This window comes from Moschus berezovskii, chromosome 23 (genome assembly GCF_049115385.1).
Source record: "Moschus berezovskii isolate FMDL1 chromosome 23, NW_MosBer_1.0, whole genome shotgun sequence".
Classification (NCBI taxonomy): Eukaryota; Metazoa; Chordata; class Mammalia; order Artiodactyla; family Moschidae; genus Moschus; species Moschus berezovskii.
In genome coordinates, this window is record NC_142482.1 from 60,316,015 (window position 1) to 60,336,784 (window position 20,770).

General features: G+C 46.9%; 2 protein-coding genes across 5 annotated transcripts in view; one reads left to right on the forward strand and one right to left on the reverse strand.

Moving 5' to 3' along the window:
- Nucleotides 1-20,770, reverse strand: part of FARS2 (phenylalanyl-tRNA synthetase 2, mitochondrial) — a 299,111-nt gene that overhangs the window by 240,459 nt on the left and 37,882 nt on the right. For all 4 annotated transcript variants that reach the window (XM_088831282.1, XM_055406119.2, XM_088831280.1 and 1 more), the window contains exon 2: nt 8,153-8,757. In XM_088831282.1, coding sequence (XP_088687408.1) covers nt 8,153-8,734 — 582 coding nt within the window. In that variant the 5' untranslated portion in view covers nt 8,735-8,757. The remainder of the gene's footprint in view (nt 1-8,152; nt 8,758-20,770) is intronic.
- On the forward strand, nt 5,635-7,393 carry LOC148774230 (small ribosomal subunit protein eS12-like). Its single transcript, XM_088831283.1, has 3 exons — nt 5,635-5,828; nt 5,964-6,106; nt 7,201-7,393. The coding sequence occupies exons 1-3, from the start codon at nt 5,731-5,733 to the stop codon at nt 7,332-7,334; spliced, it is 375 nt and encodes a 124-aa protein (XP_088687409.1). The 5' UTR covers nt 5,635-5,730; the 3' UTR covers nt 7,335-7,393.

Sequence of the window (20,770 nt, forward strand, 5' to 3'; positions counted from 1 at the left end):
TGAGGCTCTGGGTGAGTGGCCGCACCACTGTGACTGTCCAGGTCATGAGGCTCTGGGTGAGTGGCCGTCACACTCCTGGTTTCTGGCTCTGGGTGAGTGGCCGCACCACTGTGACAGTCCAGGATTCCGGCTCTGGGTGAGTGGCCGCGCCACTGTGACTGTCCAGGTCATGAGGCTCTGGGTAAGTGGCCGCACCACTGTGACTGTCCAGGTCGTGAGGCTCTGGGTGAGTGGCCGCACCACTGTGACTGTCCAGGTCATGAGGCTCTGGGTGAGTGGCCGCGCCACTGTGACTGTCCAGGTCATGAGGCTCTGGGTGAGTGACCGTCACACTCCGGGTTTCTGGCTCTGGGTGAGTGGCCGCACCACTTTGACTGTCCAGGTCATGAGGCTCTGGGTGAGTGACCGTCACACTCCAGGTCATGAGGCTCTGGGTGAGTGACCGTCACACTCCAGGTCATGAGGCTCTGGGTGAGTGACCGTCACACTCCGGGTTTCTGGCTCTGGGTGAGTGGCCGCACCACTGTGACTGTCCAGGATTTCTGGCTCTGGGTGAGTGGCCGCACCACTGTGACTGTCCAGGTCGTGAGGCTCTGGGTGAGTGACCGTCACACTCCGGGTTTCTGGCTCTGGGTGAGTGGCCGCACCACTGTGACTGTCCAGGATTTCTGGCTCTGGGTGAGTGGCCGCACCACTGTGACTGTCCAGGTCGTGAGGCTCTGGGTGAGTGACCGTCACACTCCGGGTTTCTGGCTCTGGGTGAGTGGCCGCACCACTGTGACTGTCCAGGATTTCTGGCTCTGGGTGAGTGGCCGCACCACTGTGACTGTCCAGGTCGTGAGGCTCTGGGTGAGTGACCACACCACTGTGACTGTCCAGGTCATGAAGACGTTTTTCGTCCGGTTCCTCTGTGCATTTTCACCGCCTCTTCTGAATCTCTTCTGCTTCTCTGAGGTCCTTACTGTCTCTGTCCTTTATCATGGCCCCTCCTTGCATGAAATGTTCCCTTGATATCTCCAATTTTCTCAAAGAGATCTCTGGCTCCAGGTGAATCAATGGACTGGTTCTAAATTGGGAAAGGAGTACGTCAAGGCTGTACACTGTCATCCTGCTTATTTAACTTATTGGCAGAGTATATCATGCAAAATGCCAGAGTAGATGAAGCACAAGCTGGAATCAAGACTGCCAAGAGAAATAACAACAACCTCGATATGAAGAGGACACCACTCTAAGGACAGACAGTGAAGAAGAACCAAAGAGGCTCTTCACGAGGGTGAAGAGGAGAGCGAAAAAGATGACTTAAAACTCAACATTCAAAAAACAAAGATCGTGGCATCTGGTCTCATAATCTCATGGCAAATAGATGGGGAAACAGTGACGAATTTTATTTTCTTGGGCTCCAAAATTACTGTGGACGGTGACTGCGGTCATGAAATTAAAAGATGCTTGCTACTTGGAAGAAAAGCTATGGCAAACCTAGACAGCATATTAAACAATAGAGACATTACTTTACTGACAAAGGTCCATCTAGTCAGAGCTATGGTTTTTCCAGTAGTCACAGATGGATGTGAGAGTTGGACCATAAAGAAGGCTAAGCGCCAAAGAATTGATGGTTTTGAACTCTGGTGTTGGAGAAGACTCTTACGAGACCTTGGACTGCAAGCAAATCAAATCAGTCAATCCTAAAGGAAATCAACTCTGAATATACATCGGAAGAACTGATGTGAAGATGAAGTTCTAATATTTTGGGCACCTGATGTGAAGAGCCGACTCATTGGAAAAGACCCTGATGCTGGGAAAGATTGAAAGCAAGAAGAGAAGGGGTAGGCAGAGGATGAGATAGTTGGGCATCACCGACTCAACGGACATGAATCGGAGCAAACTCCCAGGAGGACAGGGGAGCCTGGCAGGCTGTGTCCATGGGGTCGCAGAGAGCTGAACACAACTCAACGACTGAAAGATCATCTGAGAATAGTGGAAGCAGGGCTGTTAATTCTACTGAATATAACGTATGCTCATGCCCCAGCGTGTGGTATTTCTGGCCTCCTGCTACTTTTTCATCTTAACTGCTATCTTTCCCACGAAACCAGGAACCTTGTCATGACCGTCTGATACCATCTCTCTCTCTCTGATACCTTCTCGCAGCATTGGATCCCAGTTCATGTTAAGAAAAAAAAATTTTTTTTGATTGACAGACTGACTGATCCCTGACTGATCCCTGAAGTGTTTTCCTTCAGTCTTTTTCTTTAAACTTTTATCAGGAAAATTTCAAACATACGCAAAAATTGAGAGGATAATGATTCTTCATGTATCCAGCACCTGGCTTCAGTCATTGACAATTCATGACCCATCTTGTTACATTCATCCCCAAATGCCTGTCCCCCATTATTTTGAAGAAAATCCATCATTTGGTTCACAGTATTTCAATATGTATCTCTGAGAGAGAATGACTGTATAAAAATATAATATCACTGTCAGACCTCAAAAACTAAAACTAAAGAACTCCTGAAACTCAAATGTTCAGCTAGTGTTCAAGTTCCCAACAGTCTCACATTATTTTTTCTCTTGAAAGAGGCTTTCCCTTGATAGGATCTGCATGTTGTGATTTGATTGAGATCTGTTTGTTTGTTTTAACCTATAGGCACCAGCTATTGTTTTTTCCTTGCTTTTATTTGAAGAAAGGGAATCATTTATCCTGAAGGGCAGTGCTTCTCACACTGTCTGTGGCAGAGACAGTTTTAGGTTTCTCATCGGTCTGGAACTGACACCCAGGTGCTGCGCAAACCACCTCCCCCCGCAGACTGCACGCACAGAGCTACCAGGAGCAGCGAGGAAGGCCTGGAGCAGACTGCGTGCAGACCCACAGACGCCCCTGGACAGCAGCCTCGAGTGTGGCCGCCTCTCACTTCTCGTCACTCTCTGGCTCCTGTGCTTCTTTCACTAGGCAGATCTCACCGTGAGCGGCAGTGTTACAGAGTTTCCCCAGGCTGGATTTTGTTCGTTGCATCCACGCGGTGCAGTCTCTCTCTCCTCTGTATTTCCATAAACGTGACTGTTAGATCTAGCAGGCTGCGCTGATATCGGCCCAGTTCTTTCTGACAGGACTTTTTACAGGGGGCCTTGTGTTCTCTCAACAGGAGACACGCACGTCTGGCTGCCCCCCTTCTGTGATGGCAGTGGTCACGGTGACCAGGGCCACCCCCAGAATCATAAAGTGACGACCTTCACCACACTGGAGCAGTCTGAAGTCAGTGCTTTCGTTGCTAGTTAGTGATAAGTAGCTTTTGATAACTCTAATAATTTCTCTTTAACCCATGGACCTACAGCTGTGGATTTTTAGATAGCCAGGGACAGGGAAAGCTTTACTATTCTTTTCTCACTGCCTTCCACATCAACTACATTGCAGCCAGGCATAATTCTAATAATGTTATTGGGTCTCTGACATTTATTTACAATTTCAACTGTCAACTAGTACATGGACAACTTATTTTACGTTTTTCCACGTGACTGTATACCTCTAAGACTTGGGTATAGAATTTATGTGTGTGTGTGTGTGTCTGTCTGTCTGCACAAACAAAAACACATATACACAGTTACAGAATTTTAAAAACAAGCAAATCAAGCATGTTAATCATATTTTTCAGATTTGCTATCTTTACTCATTTTGTCTGCTTAACTCGTCAATCTTTGATTGAAGTCATTTAAAACCTACTATCATGATGAACTTTCCAAACTTTGATTTCTTCAGTTTTGGTTTCTGTATTACGGCTATGATGTCGGGGACATTAAAATTCCTAAGTCATAAAGCATCTTGGTCCATGTGTTATCCCTCTTTATTCATAGTTACGATTTTTTCCACATATTCTATTTTATCTAATATTAATAACTGATTTACCAGCTTTGTTTCTGCTTGCTCCATATACCTTTTTATTGACCTTTACTTTCAACCTCTGGTGATTCTGTTTCAGGATTCTCTGACTGAAAAATGTCCAATCTGATAATGGATGTCTTTAAATTGGTACATTTAACACATTTAAACTTGTGAATACTGATACATTTTACCTTTTCTGAAACACAAAAGGGTTTTATTCACAACTAATAGTTACATAACGTACATCCACTTCTATGCTTATTCTTGTTTCCTTTACCCCACATCTGTCGATTCACCTCTCTTCTTCCTGAAATACACCACGCAGTGAATAAAATAATGATTACCAAGATTATGAAATCACAGGAAAACTTGAAAGAATGACCATACAGTTTTTTAAATTATATACGTAGCATGACTACAATGTTTGGGGAAAAAAAACCCTATCCAGAGAGCAATACAGTGAAAGAAGGAAAAAAGTCTTCTCTGATTGTTAAGGTTAGATCAGACTTGGTACCAGCTGAGCTCAGGAACCCACAAAACACCAGTCCTCCTTCCGTAACACTGTTCCTGGAACTAAAGCCCCGGCTGGGTCATGAGCAACTCCTCCGTGAAAAGCAACAGGACGCGGCAGAACGGGTGACGCTCAGGGTTTACTCTGCCACCAGCTGGCGGGGCGGCCCTGGGCGAGTCACTGAACCTGCTGGGGCCTCAGACCTCCCGTGGCTGCAGTGGAAGTAACCTGCCTCACAGGGTTTTATGACGAGGAGCAAATGAAACAAGGCACGTGGAGCTGCCTTCCCATATTAGGTACATACGTGTGCGTGTGTGCGTGTAGTCTTTCTGACTACAAGGCAGAACACACAGTCACATCATCCCAAGACAGCCATGCCTGCCCCCCGCTAACCTGGCCTGGACCTCGCAGAAGTGTGAACCAAGAAGAGGTTAATTCCCTCTCCACCCGTTTCCCACCTTCTAAGGGAGCCTGGGTTCTTCCTCCATTCAAACACCAGCGTGCGTCTCACAGCCTCCACTGCCATTTCCACGGCTCGCAGGCTCACTAACCAGTGGGCACTGTCCTTTCTCAACTGTGTAAGGTGATAAACTGGGCTGAGCGCCTGCCGCTGCCGTGACCTGGACACCTGCTCCCTGACGTCACACCTCTGCTGGCTCATTAACTGCAGGTGACGTTCTATCACTCGGTCATACTCCCCGGACTTTGACCTTTGTGTTTCCTAACAAATCTGGATCCTTATGACAGTAATTACCCTTAACGTAGGAAACAGTCAGCTTTCCCAAGTAGAAAAGTGCTCATCTCAGCAGTTCTGCGATCAAGCATAGGTGGACTTTTGTGCAAAGCTAATACCTATTTCTGCATTTTCACAGATTCCCAGGAAGGGTTGAGCACCCTGAGAAAGTGGTCTCCTACAACGTGATTCATTTAACACAACAAGTGATGATTACTTATCAGACTAAGGAGCCAACACCGTTCCTGCTCATATCCAACAACTCAAGGAGCCAACACTGTTCCTGCTCAGTCAACAACCCAAGAGCCGACACCGTCCCTGCTCACTCCAACAACCCGCTGACCTGATGCTTTGCAGGAGGGAGTTTTGTTGATAATTATTCCTCCTGTTTCAGTGAACACGTCTGTAAGAAGCACGAAGGGAATAACGTATTTCCTGCGCCTCATTAATTCCATTTGTTTCTTACATAAAAACAGAGATGGTTTAAAAATGTTAGTGAGCTCTTTCCCTGCCGCCGCGGAGCTGCGCGGAGGCGGAGGCTCGGGTGCATTCAAGATTCGGCTCCACCCGTAACCCACCGCCATAGCCGAGGAAGGCATCACTGCTGGAGGTGTAATGGACGTTAATACTGCTCTGCAAGAGGTGCTGAAGACCGCCCTCATCCACGATGGCTTAGCACGTGGAATTCGCGAAGCTGCGAAAGCTTTAGACAAGTACATGTATCAGTCTCAATACTGTGGGGTGTTGGAACCGGAGCAAAACTGCAGCCGAGGGAAGAAAGCGTGAAGTTCATGGTGTTAGCGCAAAAGTTCTGAATAACATCCGTTCTACAGGAAACATAGGAAAAGGTGCCAAGCCCATCTATGTGTGCTTGCATCCAACTGTGATGAGCCTATGTATGTCAAGTTGGTGGAGGCCCTTTGTGCTGAGCATCAAATCAACCTGATTAAGGTTGATGACAACAAGAAACTAGGGGAATGGGCTCAGTTCAGTTCAGTTCAGTCACTCAGTCGTGTCCGACTCTCCGCGACCCCATGAATCATAGCACGCCAGGCCTCCCTGTCCATCACCAACTCCCGGAGTTCACTCAAACTCATGTCCACCAAGTCGGTGATGCCATCCAGCCATCTCATTCTCGGTCGTCCCCTTCTCCTCCCGCCCCCAACCTTTCCCAGCATCAGAGTCTTTTCCAGTGAGTCAACTCATCGCATGAGGTGGCCAAAGGATTGCAGTTTCAGCTTTAGCATCAGTCCCTCCAATGAACATCCAGGATTGATCTCCTCTAGAATGGACTGGTTGGATCTCCTTGCAGTACAAGGGACTCTCAAGAGTCTTCTCCAACACCACAGTTCAAAAGCATCGATTCTTCGGCGATCAGCCTTCTTCACAGTCCAACTCTCACATCCATACATGACCACAGGAAAAACCATTGCCTTGACTAGACGGACCTTGGTTGGCAAAGTAATGTCTCTGCTTTTTAATATACTATCAAGGTTGGTCATAACTTTCCTTCCAAGGAGCAAGCGTCTTTTAATTTCATGGCTGTAATCAGTGTCTGCAGTGATTTTGGAGCCCAAAAAAATAAAGTCTGACACTGTTTCCACTGTTTTTCCATCTATTTCCCATGAAGTGATGGGACCAGATGCAATGATCTTTGTTTTCTGAATGTTGAGCTTCAAGCCAACCTTTTCACTCTCCTCTTTCACTTTCATCAAGAGGCTTTTGAGTTCCTCTTCACTTTCTGCCATAAGGGTGGTGTCATCTGCATATCTGAGGTTATTGATATTTCTTCCGGCAGTCTTGATTCCAGCTTGTGCTTCTTCCAGCCCAGCGTTCTTCATGATGTACTCTGCATATAAGTTAAATAAGCAAGGTGACAATATACAACCTTGACGTACTCCTTTTCCTATTTGGAACCAGTCTGTTGTTCCATGTCCAGTTCTAACTGTTGCTTCCTGACCTGCATACAGGTTTCTCAAGAGGCAGGTCAGGTGGTCTGGGATTCCCATCTCTTTCAGAATGTTCCACAGTTTATTGTGATCGACACAGTCAAAGGCTTTGGCATAGTCAATGAAGCAGAAATAGTAGGCCTCTGTAAAATTGACAGAGAGGGAAAACCCCGTAAAGTGGTTGGTTGCAGTTGTGTGGTGGTTAAGGACTATGGCAAAGAATCTCAGGCCAAGGATGTCATCGAGGAGTACTTCAAAGGCAAGAAATGATGAAATAAAAAACTGAGTTTTTGTTTTCCAAAAAATAAAATAAAATAAAAAAATAAAAATGTTAGTGAAAGACAGGTGACATTGCACTCTTTTAGGAAACAGACTCAACCTTTCAGGAATTTTTGTAAATTGTAAAAAAAAAAAAAAAAAGATTAGCACAACATGTTAGGATGCCAGCTGCCAGATGCGAGGAGTTGGGTGCTTTTGAGAATGACCAGAATATCAGATTTCCCGATTAAAAAAGCTCTCCGAACCCAAACACATACTTTGGGAATAGAACAGCGAAGCCCTCTCACAGAGAAACACACACAGCAGCCACAAGTGCTGTAGCAGGGGACCCTGAGGAAAGAGCTTGCGGGCAAGAAGGCACCTTACAGTCTCAGCCACGAGAGCGCCAGTGCCCTGGGCTACCTAAGGAATCCACTGGTGCCCAACACCATGTGCGGGTAATTAACCTCTGCTCACTGGGGACTGGAGCAACCCAACCACAGGCCTCAGCCCTGCATCTCCAGCCCTCCGCCATGGAGGGTAAGTGTGAGCCACTGACTACTCACCCATCAGGAGAAACGCAGAGGCAGGCACATGGGGACGGGAAGGCAAAAGTCAGACAAGGGGCAGCAGAGGCCTGCCAGATCCTGCGTTACTAACAGAGCACACTGGAAAGGGCCTGCACCAAGGAGGCCATCAGGACAGATGACGCAGGGACGCCCAGGAAGCCCCGGAGCCCCGCGCGGCTCGGCTGGGACCAACCGGGCGTCCCTCCGCGGGGAGACCACGCGGTCGCCCCAGCCCCGCCCACCCCGCAGGGCCCGGCTCACCTGGTGGCGGGAGAAGAGGCGCACGCCCTCCAGCTGGTGGAACACGGGGTAGTGCTGGGCGTCGATCTGGTCGCGCCGGTACACGTCGCCCACCACCAGGAAGGCGTCCAGCCCCGCGCGCAGCAGGTCCCACTGGTGCGCCGACGTGTGCGCGCGCAGCATGTGCGTGGCGTTCAGGTAGAAGTTGTCGCCCTTCTTCCGGCTGGGGTGGCCGGCCGGGACGAGCAGGCTGTCGAAGTTCTGCCAGGTGGTGACCACCGGGGAGAGGTCGTCGTACACGGAGAAGCGGCCCGCGTGGCGCGCGTAGAAGTGCTGCTTCACCCGCTCCTTGAGCAGCCAGAGCGGATGCTGTGGCTGGTTGTGCAGGTTCCGGCCCACCTTGGACAGGACCTTGCGGCTCAGGTTGCTGAAGTCGTCCTGGGGGTAGGACTTGCCCAGCAGCTCCACCGCGCGGCCCGGGGCTCCCGTGGCGGCGGGCCTCGGGCCCAAGGGCTGATGCTCGTGGCCCCCGCAGATGCCACTGGCCTTCCGGGCCAGGTGGGCAGGCACCTGGCCGACTCTCCTGAGAGCCCAGCAGACCATGGCGGCAGCTTCCTTCACAGGTTCTGGAAAGAGGACACACACAGCAGAGTCACCTCTCACCCGGGGAGAGTCGGTCTCCCACCAGCACACCCCCCACCTCCACATCAAGAGAATCATGAACGTCATGTTTGGATCCCCAATCTCGAGGTGTCCTTCCCTGGACACTCAAGACAATGACATTGAAGAAAATGTCCTTTATTCATGTCATGTCATGTCCTGGATCCCTCACATGGAACAAACCTACGGATGTGACGACCTCCTTTTATTCTGACTCCATTCGGGGCCCATGACTTCCATGGGCCCTGAAGGATGGAGGGAGGCTTGAACTGCCATCCCCCCACTCCATCCTCACAATCACCAAGTTCTGCTCACTTCTGCCAAAAGGTGACTTCCGGATTAGTTCACCTAAGATGACATGAACAACACTTTTTTTTTTGGATGTTTCAAATAAAATACACCAATTTAGGTAATGGTTATTTTTATGTAATTTTTTTAAAAATAGAAGTGAAAAACTTAACGAAATATTACACAGAGTGACAGACCACACCAGTGGACAGCTGGAACTATTTTTATAGATGCAAATCTTTCCTATCTTCACATCTGGTCATGTCACTTCCACTTAATACCATCGCAGGATCCCATCAATGACACGTCTGCTTGGTAAAAGAGCAGGTTTCCACTGCACACCCACGGGAAACCAGGAGCAGGGCTGTCCTCACCCAGGGCAGAGAGACACAGAACAGTTGGGACACAGAGAGTGGCCAGATCTTTTTCCTAATGCCCACGATTTAACAAGAGGACCAGACTTCACAGCTGAAGTCATGCTGCAGTCACCTTGCACAGGCTGGGTGCATCAAACATGAGGTGACAAAGAGCCGGTGGAGAGGCCCAAACCCTAAGGTGCTAGGAGCATCAAGACAACACCGGAAATTTCTGGATGCTCTCGCTGGCCCACGAGCAGGTTTAAACGGACTTGGGGATCTCGGGCATGACAAGCTTTAGATGTCAAATCCCTACAGCGGTAAAAACAATTGCCATGAACTTAAATCAGCCAAATCCATCTTCTAAACCTTGGCATTGTTACCACTGAGTTACTATCAAGCCCGCAGGTACGTGGGTTATTTGACTTCTAGGCTCTACCTACTACCAAGGAAGCACATGACTTCACGACAGTAACGCATTAGAAGGGAACGACATTGCTCCAAGTGACCATCCGGAGCACACCGGGGGTGCACCCCGGCATCAGAGCCCACCCGGATTACGGAGCTGAGAACACCCAGCTCCTAATTAAATGCCTGAGCATCTGTGAGGTGGCTTATTAGACGCCGGGCGTAGACCTGGTGTCTGAGATAGCCGTCACGTTAGAGGTTTCCACGGAACCAGAAGCTCTCTGGATTTGTTCATTTTTGGCACTGTTTTGTCAGAGTTGTTGCAGAAAGTATTTTTGGCTGAGCTTCCGTGGAAATCTGTCTTCCCCGCCACAGTGCTCAGTGGCTTGTCACCGCCACAGATAAAATTTTAAATATGCTTGAGCCGCCTTATGCATCTCAGCACTCAGTCATGCTGGCGGGTTGGCAGCGACCCGGCTCAGCGCCCTTGGGAGACACAAGAAAGCCTCTTCCCTCCAAAGGCGTGTGCTGTCACCATGCTCAGGAGCCTTCTGGGGAAGGTGTTACCACTGCACACAGCCTTTGACTGCTTTTGGCCCTCGGGCTTCTCACAGAAAACAGTACCTATTTCCTAGGAAAAGACCTTGTTCATAATGTACTTAATTCACTGCCAGTACATAAGACACAGTATAAGTCAAAGGTTAAAAATGGCCCATTAAAGGTTAAAAAAAAAAAAGAACCCAGACTGCTGAAAACCAGTCACCCACTGAGAACAGAGAACGCAGGAGGAATTCTGGATTTCGCCCAAATGATTTCCATGCGTGTGTCTGCGGCTGGCGCGACCTGGGCCGTGCTGGAGTTAAGTACAGGTGACAGAGCCACAGTATCAAATTCCACATTCATCCAACTTATTGACTGCGCTGGCGGATCCGCTTCTGGCAGAAGGAGAGCCATGTGGCACAGCCTCTCCTTTAGTGACATGAAACCCTTCGATGCCCCGCCTCCAGGTTCATGGTCAAACCTGACTGTGGCCCGGAGTCAGTGACAGGCACCGCGTGGTGTTGACTGATCAGCCTCGTTTCCAGCATGAGCAGCTGCAGAAAGAGCGGTTTCAAGGCTGAGCTCTTTTGGGCTTCAGAACGTGAAGAATCTGTTAATTCTACTGTGTAATCAGTTTCATTTACTGTGTAATGACTGCACACTCATTTGTTGGGGGACATAAAACTCCATGGTCACCGGGCTCCTTGACAGATGTCACAATGTTGAGTAGGCAAATGTCCAAAATACTTTTTGCAAGAAACTGAAAAGTAAGGCTGTGAGCAACTTTTGGCAGGAAAGAGCTCTCAAGAGGGGGCCCCTGTTTGTCTTGTCACTAACCTGAAACCAGACACCCCCCTGTTCTATTCATCTCCAGCCTGAGCACACCTTTCAGATCTCTGGACCACATAACACCTTGCCTAACCTGCTGGCACGGCATTGTGTGGTCCAGAGAAATCAACCCTGAATATTCACTGGAAGGACTGATGCTGAAGCTCCAATACTTTGGCTACCTGATGCAAAGAACCTATTGGTTCTTTTCAATAGATCAGAGGAATAGAAATGAAAACTAAGTCATTAACAGGTGACCAGATTGCTTCCCTAGCATCCCCTTCAGTAATCTCTCGAACAAACTATGAGAACAAGCTAACATCTAAAGAAAAAAATCACAAGAAGTCCACAAGCTGGCACACCAGCCTAACCCCCAAATCTCAGTGATTAGCTGAGATGACTTCTTCAGTTTTTCCCTTTAAAAACTCTCATGGCTGGGCAGAAAATTCACATATGGCTTCGGAGGGATCCAACCACCTTTCCAGCCTCCCGTTGCCTTCCTTCTCAGGACAAATAACATGTTTCACTATCTCAGGCACCTATGTGTTAGGGAATGACCTTTGGGTACTTCCAGAAATAGCATTTTCTTTAATTTTGATATATTAATATTGACATATTAACAGGCTTATTGGAATTTTAATTACATGGCAAAACAGTAAATGGGTTCAATTAAAGTGTTTTCACCCCTCTTATCTCATAAGTGATGTTACTCAGAAGGAAACTGTAATAAAATAGTGTAGAGAAATAAAACACATCATGTTATGTTAGTATAATTGATGCTTTTGAACTGTGGTGCTGGAGAAGACTCTTAAGAGTCCCTTGGACTGCAAGGAGATCAAACCAGTCCATCCTAAAGGAAATCAACCTGAATATTCATTGGAAGGACTGATGCTGACGCTGAAGCTCCAATAGTTTGGCCACTTGATGCAAAGAACCAACTCATTGGAAAAGACCCTGATGCTGGGAAAGATTGAAGGCAGGAGGAGAAGGGGGTATCAGAGGATGAGATGGTTGGATGGCATCACTGACTCAATGCACATGAGTTTGAGCAAACTCCAGGAGACAAAGAAGGACAGGGAAGCCTGGCGGGCTGCCGTCCACGGGGCTGCAAAGAGTCGGACACGAGTGAGCGACGGAACGACTACTAGTGTTAGCAGAGGCGAGTTCTGAATTCATGAAAATCTGTATCGAAACATTTACACATTTTAGAGACACAGACAAGATTGGGTTACAATGTTCATATGACCCACACCGAAGGGTTAGAGAAGCCAAGAATACAGCTCAAACTTTTCAAATACAGCGAAGATCCTACCAAAAGGTCACCAGGACCCAGCCACAGTTCCATCCCCAGGAGAGGAAAACCAGAAGGGAAAGGCCATGTGCAAATGAAGTCTGTCCCCGGGGACAAAGCCACACATTCCCAGGACAGCTCCACCCGGAGAATAATGGGGGGCTATTCGGGGAGGGGTTTTATGCAACACACGAAGAATAAAATCACAAAGAGTCCAGGAGAGATGTGCAGAAAGACAAGAAGATACTGTTTGTACAGATTCTAGAATCCACTGGGCAACAGGAAAACTTATCTCCTGCTGGCTTGGTTGAAGCCAACAGAAATAGAGTCACACTTCTCATGCCAAATGAACCTGCTGCTACTGCTAAGTCACTTCAGTCGTGTCCGACTCTGTGCGACCCCATAGAAGGCAGCCCACCAGGCTCCCCCGTCCCTGGGATTCTCCAGGCAAGAACACTGGAGTGGGTTGCCATTTCCTTCTCCAAGGCATGAAAGTGAAAAGTGAAAGTGAAGTCACTCAGTTGTGTCCGACTTGAGACCCCATGGAGTGCGGCCTACCAGGCTCCTCCATCCATGGGATTTTCCAGGCAGGAGTACTGGAGTGGGGTGCCATTGCCTTCTCCAAATGAACCTACTGGTAAGTAACTATCTGCGGACATGGACATGTCTCCCTCTAGCAAATAGCCAATATAGGGTCAGGTGGGCACAGCGTTTGGATATCATCAACTTGCAGTAACACGAAACGCCCAGGAGAAGGTCTGAACACACAGCTGCACTAAGAGCGCCCCGTACTCCTTCCGTGAGCTCTGTCTGTTTGGACACAATGACGATTTTCCCCGCATCTAGTGTGCCCAGTTCCTAGATGTCATCATGGGCGCTGGTGCAACAAACTTGATTTTCTACTTCAGGCCCTCTAACACCAGACAGCATGAAGTATATAAACTCTTTCCTCTGAAGATTCACCATCAAGGTGTGTTTTTCCGATGGATTCTGGAGCATGTAAGCGGCACAAGGGAAGCCCTCAAGGCAGAAAGAGAAGGCTCCGCCACACAGGCGGGTCTGCAGCTCGGAAACACCAGCCGCCCTTTACCATTCACAAATGCTCTTACCTCGCCAGAACAAATGAATGCAATCCTTACCTCAAATAACTATCTATCCACCACTGATTTCAGCAACATACTTAAGGTGTGGCTTAAAGCCACCAGCAAGAAAGTGGCACTGGACTCTGCTGCCTGGGGCGCCTGGCTTCCTCGGGCTGGCAGAGGCCCAGCTGCTCCATAAAGGAGTGCACACTTGTAAAGACAATTACACAAGAGCTTGGCAGCTCACTCAGAGGGCAGGCCCAAGGAGAGGCAGCGCCCAGGCACGCAGATCAGAGCGCCCCACACCCCTGGATACCATGGCCTTCGTATGTGATAGGCACCTTGTGTGTAGATAATGTCTTTTATTAAAATTAAGTCTAAGGGAGGAGAATAAAGGAGCAACGAAGGCAATTCTAAACACAATGGTTATCTGAATACACAAGGCCGCGTTCCCATTCAGGAGAGATGTCTTTTCATCACTGTAATTCAGTGGAGAAATGACTAGCAATACCATTCTTTGCACATAAATGCCGTGTTTTCAAGAATGAGAGACTGCAAAGTGTTCTGCCATGCTGGAAACTTAATTATTCAAAAACAGAGGAGTCCTCAAGAGAAAAGTATTTTGTGATGGACACAGACAAGTGGAAAAACACAACTTCTGAAAGGTTTTTTAAAACACACACACACACACCCCTGGACTCAGTTCCAAGAAAAATCAGTTTTGCTGTCACAAGTCAAAAGGTGAAAATCTGTAATTAAACGAGTACATGAGGGAATGACTGCAGACAAAAGACCCAGAAAAATTAACTTAAAGCCTGGTTAGTAAGTATCTAAAGATGCTACCATGTTTGGAATGGCAGCTGAACTCCCAACCACTCCTTCACAAATTTTCACTTGAGAAAAATATCAGTTAAAATTAAGTTCATGTTACTAGTACCCATTAGTGTGAATACTTTCTTAAGTATGCCAGGGGAAAAAAATTCTTCTCAATGCATATAAAACACACACTGTAAAACAAACATACCAAACTCATCCTTAATGCTCTTCAGAGTCTTATCAAAGTCAAATGAAACATCAAAACTGCTAGTTAATCTCAACTTAGTTCAACCAACTAGTCGTAATTTATTTTCGTCTTTAATGAAAGGTATTTAGAGTAGTTCCACATGATACACATTTGGAGAATGACAGCATAATTCATTATCCACTAAATTCAGCATTGAAATAAAATGTAATAACTCTACATGAACAGAACAGTCTTAAAATTAAAAAAATACTTAGCTAATGAAAAAGACTAATGTGTTCACCCAGAAATAACTAGCAAGCTGAATGGCTATGGCAAGTAAAATGAAAACTTGTTTTAGATCAACTCACTAAACTGCATATTAAAAACTATTTTAGGTAATTAGAAATAATACTGTTACACAGAAGACATGGCCTCCAGGTTAAAAATCCTTCTCTCCTAAATATTCTAAATAAACTGATCTCATCTAAGAGCCTCCAAATAAAGTCGCTGCGTACAAAATCCCGGAGTCTTGGCGAGAGTGGAGGAAAAAGTCTTTGCCAGTTCTTAGCTCCATGATTACTGTTTTGTCTGCTTCTGTATTTTTTTAATTTTATTTTTAATTGGGGGATAATGATGTTACAATCATGCGTTGGTCTCTGCCATACATCACCATGAACCAGCCACAGGCATACATGTGTGCCCTCCCTCCCCAGCCTACCCCTCTCAGCTGTCAGAGAGCGCCAACTTTGGGCTCCCTGTGTCACACAAAAAATCCCCACTGGCCGTCCTCCTTCACATGGTAAACGGTTATGTTTCAGTGCTGCTCCTCTCTCAAATCATCCCACCTTCTCTCCCCTGCTGGATTTCCCTTTTTATATTTTCCTGAAGTAGAGTTGATAGCTCCGTAATTATCAGGTAGACGCTAACAGCCTGAAACATTTCTCATCCTACAAATGGCGGCTGGGTGTCGCCCGTTCTCTGCAGCCTTTCCTTTCTTCCTCTCTGGCTCCTCTTCCCAGCGCTAGGACAGACAGACCCTGCTGGGCCGGCCCGCGCGATCCTCCTGACCCAAAGCAGCACCAGGCTCAGCGCCAGGCTGACCGGACTCGCCGGATCCCAGGCTGCCCCTGACCTTCCCATTGCTCGTCCTCTCCTGATAAATGCCAGCCAACCTCACTTTTTGCAACAGACACAGTCCTGGTAAGTTCCTTATGAGTTTTCTTTTCAAACCGAAACACAGCTTCCTGTTGACATGGCCCGTAACCCCAGAGATGCTCCCCCTCTGTGACACCAGGTCTGATCCTTCACAGTCTGCGCACACAGAGCAGACCCATCCCTTCCTTCTTCCTGAGCAGCCCACGAAGCCCTCACTGCACCCACCCATCAGGACGCGGGCCCATCTCTTGGATGTTAAGCTCTTGAAGAAACAGGACGATGTTTCTGTCCTTTAAAAAGAACCTCTTCCCAGGTCAAAGGAGCAAGCCCCACTAGGAATACCCATGTTCAGTTCAGTTCAGTTCAGTTGCTCATCGTGTCCGACACTCTGCGACCCCATGAATCACAGCACGCCAGGCCTCCCTGTCCATCACCAACTCCTGGAGTTCACTCAAACTCATGTCCACAGAGTCGGTGACGCCATCCAGCCATCTCATCCTCTGTCGTCCCCGTCTCCTCCTGCCCCCAATCCCTCCCAGCATCAGAGTCTTTTCCAGTGAGTCAACTCGTTGCATGAGGTGGCCAAAGTGTTGGAGTTTCAGCTTTAGCATCAGTCCTTCCAATGAACACCCAGGATTGATCTCCTTTAGAATGGACTGGTTGGATCTCCTTGCAGTCCAAGGGACTGTTAGGTACTTCCAAATTGCTGTTTCACTGAGAAGAGACACCATCCGTTAACTCACAGTGATACCGCAACTGCTCCATCCTCTCCCTCCAGCAGACCTAATGAAAATAATCAAAGCACACCACTGAGGTTTCTCAGCGAGTCATTCACAAGGACGGAAATCAAGCAGCACTCCTTAATTCTTATTTCAGAGAAGGTAGCCACACACCTGCTAGATCACGCCTGAACACCACATCGAGAGGGAGAGTGAGACTGAGGTCCACGTATCGGCTTCCGTCAGCCCTGAGCAGCCCTAACCACTCCTGATCATTCTGGGCTCTCTGCTAAACCCCCTGGAAACACAGATCTGCATTCTTCTGTAAGTTTTGTAAGTTTTAAGGATTAGCTAGTACGTGAAAGCATTTAATTCAAGTTGCAAGATACCTGAATCGTTAAAACAATGAAAATAATGCACAGTCAATTCCCGTGACTCGCAGCAGTTCTGATCTAGAACTTCTCTGAGTGCACGGACTCAGTGGGTGCTGATCACGGCTCCTAGGGAAAAAAACAGTGCCAGTCGGAGTCCCTGAGGCCAATTTCAGGACTGTGGCAGCTTGTGTCTTAGCCACAGGCTGGTCGTCGTGGAGCTGACTTCTTCCAGCTGGTGGGGGAAGGATCCACAGGATCCATAGGACAGCTCCCAGGATGTGGCTCAGAATGTTACCTAAAGCCCGGGAGGAGGAACTCAAGCTCCCTGACACTGCTCAGGGACTAAACGGTTATCATTTGGTCTCCTCTGACTGCTTTCCTTTGCTTCTGCATTGTCTCCATCTCTGATGGAACTTATTCTTTGGCTAAAGCTTGTCCAGAGACCAAAAGCAGGCTGAGGACCTGGGGGGAAAGGACCATAGGCTCTGCTCTGTTTCACAATCATGCAAAGAAACACACACCAACAGAAAAGCACCGCTGGGGTGGAAATGAGTTTTATCTACACGAGCGTTGTGAGCCTGAGGACCAAAGCACCGCTACCTCTTTTGGGAATGGCTCGGAAAAACATGCAGAGTGGTGCCTCCTATGTCCGCCCAGAGAAATGAACACCAGGAAGGATACTGAAGACTGGCCAGTTACACGTGCTCCCTCTCTGGACGAGAGGCCTGGGTCCAGCTGGGGGAGAGACTCCCAGGTCATCCCGGGGCCAGCGGGAGGCGGGCCCGGCCTCAGGGCCACAGCTCACTCTTCCACACGGCCACATTCCGCCACAGTCTCAGCACCCTGGAGGCTCTTTAATGAGATTTCCTGGTTGTTTTGGTGACAAAGTATTTGAAAAATAAGGTCTGTGCTTCACAGGACAACACGCTTCAGAACAGAAGCGCGTTTTCTTCCCTGGCTGCCTATGAAGGGTAATAGGCCTATTTTCTGATTTTGACATTTATTTGAAATTCAGATTCTATTGTATAACCTAATACAAGCTGTGAAGATAATTAATATAAATGTGAAAACCTCAGGGTGAAGCAGGAGAAGGGAGGAAAAGGAACATTCTTAAAGTTCAAGCCGCTTTCCTGTGCTGCTTTAGGCATTTAATTGTCTGCCTGTCTCAAATACAAAATTCAAGCATGAAGCTGAATTCCTCTCCTCTCCACTTCCCGATCACCTGTCTGAACACAGAACACGTGGGCTCGTCTGCGCCAGTGTGTCTGAGGCACTGCGGGCCCAATGCAACTGAAAGGAACCCCACGCTGACCTTGCAGCGGAGAGGTCAAGGTGCCCCCTTACTTAACAAATTACATTTATTTAATGTACACCGCCCCTGATGAACATACTCATGTAAATTAGCAGTTTTGCAACCTCGGCAGTCCTGGGTCTTTCTTTGCTATTGTTCAGGTGCTAAGTCATGTCTGACTCTTTGCAACCCCGTGGACTGCAGTACGCCAGGCCTCCCTGTCCATCACCAACTCCCGGAGTTTACTCAAATTCATGTCCACTGAGTCAGTGATATCAACCAGCCATCTCATTCTCTGTCGTCCCCTTCTCCTCCTGTCTTCAATCTTTCCCAGCATCAGGGTCTTCTTCAGTGAGTCAGCTCTTCACATCATGTGGCCAAAGTATTGGAGCTTCAGCTTTAGCATCAGTCCTTCCAATCAGTATTCAGAGTTGATCTCCTTTAGGATTGATTGGTTTGATCTCCTTGCAGTCCAAGGGACTCTCAAGGGTCTTCTCCTGCACAATTCTAAAGTATCAATTCTTCAGCCCTCAACCTTCTTTATGGTCCAACTCTCACATCCATACATGATTACTGGAAAAACCACAGCTTTTCTGCTATCTTTAAAATATCAAAATAGCAATTTGCCTTACAGATTTTCCACCTTTACAACAGATCAAAGAGAAAAATGTCTAAAAGTTGCTCATTGTTTTACTAACACCTCTTGCAAAAGGTCTGGTGGAAGAACAGATGAATAACAGAATAATCATGACATTATTATGACTAGTGTTTAAGTCACTGAGCACTTCACCGATGTCACCTCATCTAGTCATCAGCACAATTTAAGATTGATATTTTGTAGAAAAGGAAAATGAGGCTGTACAGGTACATCAAAAACAGGGTCCTGATGAAAGTCAGCGCCCAGATCAAACCCAAGGTCCACTGCTGCTCACAGCCGGTGGCCAATGTATTGCAGCTTCAGCATCAGTCCTTCCAGGGAATATTCAGGGTTGGCTTCCTTTAGGATGGACTGGTTTGATCTCCTTACTGTCAAGGGACTCTCAAAAGTCTTCTCTAGCACCACAGTTTGAGAGCATCAGTTTTTCAGCGCTCAGCTTTCTTTATGGTCCAACTCTCCAACTTTACAAATGATCCCCAGGACTTCCCTGGTCCAGTGGTTAAGACTCCAACCTTCCAATTCAAGGGGTGTGGATTTGATCCTCAGTCTGGGAACTAAGACCCCACATGCCACAAAGCATGACCAAGAAAATATAAAAATAAAATAAAGTACATTAAAAAACAAAGATAATCCCCATGTTCATTTGAAAAAATAAAACAAGTGACAGAAGCTAGGAATTTTTTGAAAAATTAATAGGAAAACTAATAATAAAAAGAACTGACAGAGCAAATACATTCAGAGATATTTAAAAACTTAATATATATTCTCATTAATCAAGATAGAAATGGCTCACATAAGAAATAGTGTTAAAAAACTAAGTATTTGGGAGAAAAATGATCTAATCTTCCCTTCATCTAACGTGCCAAAATAAGACGAGAGAAAGTTCTGTAATGTTTTAGGAGGTTTTTTTTTTTTAAGAAAACAGAAGAAATATGAGTAATTCTTCAACTGATCTGGGGTTAGGAATGACTGTTTTACATGGAAATAAAAGAAACAAATGATACATATGTTTGACCCATGAAAATGTAAGAGTGTGTGTGTGTGTGTGTTGTGTGTATGCGCACTTAATCACTAGTGTCCAATTCTTTGTGACCCCAGGGACCGTAGCCCGCCAGGCTTCTCTGTCCGTGGGATTTTTCAGGAAAGAATACAGAGCAGGTTGCCAGGTTGCCAAGTTCTCCAGGGGAACTTCCTGATCCAGGAATCGAACCTGAGTGTCCTGTGTTTCCTGCACTGTAGGTGGATTCTTTACCCACTAAGCCATCTTTGGATGTTTACAAGTATCAGAAAATTTGCAAGGTTAAAAAACAGTTGGGAAACATTTCTGCACGGAGTGACAGAGTCAGCCGCTGTTTACTTGAGCTCTTTGAAATGCTGACGGTCTTTTCGAGTCTGACACCACATAAATAGCTCTGCGCATCATTTTAAATACAGATCTGGGAAACGCAAGCATATATTTTATTTCAAAAACAAATCTGGGCTTTTGAAAACAGTTTATTTGCCCACAGATTTATGAGTTGCCATACACGTGAAGAAATATCTTTGGTTTTAGAAACGCTTTGAAGACTCCCAGCTTCCAGTTACACCAGAATGAAATAAAGTCTCTCTGACTTTTAAAAACCATCAACTGCCAGATCTTTGTTCTTTCAGAGAAAAAGCCCGTCTTATTTTATAACTCTAGAATGATATATAATATTTAGAACTAAGATACTTTTTCCTCCACTATGAGCTTTCTTACTAAGAACTACCTTATCTTTTGGGTTGTTTTAATCTCAAAGGAAATAGTATCTGATAAATAATGTCAGATGAAAAAAATGCACAACCTGAGAGTTATGAGTTTTCATCTGGAGCAAAATGAGCCCAGGAGACAGCCTCTCCCGATAGATCTGAGAAACTCCTCCAAAGAGGTGGGGGGAAGGCAGTCAGTATATCTGTAATTCTGGTAAAGGGGGTATAGGCAATGAAACACGTATTTTTGCAGAACAT

What these genes read in the sequence shown, in the direction of transcription:
- LOC148774230 (XM_088831283.1), top strand. Translation starts at nt 5,731, where the DNA reads ATGGACGTTAATACTGCTCTGCAAGAGGTGCTGAAGACCGCCCTCATC. An exon ending in GCTGCGAAAGCTTTAGACAA is followed by an intron (nt 5,829 to 5,963) that starts GTACATGTATCA and finishes ACATAGGAAAAG; the next exon opens with GTGCCAAGCCCATCTATGTG. An exon ending in AGGGGAATGGGCTCAGTTCA is followed by an intron (nt 6,107 to 7,200) that starts GTTCAGTTCAGT and finishes AAGCAGAAATAG; the next exon opens with TAGGCCTCTGTAAAATTGAC.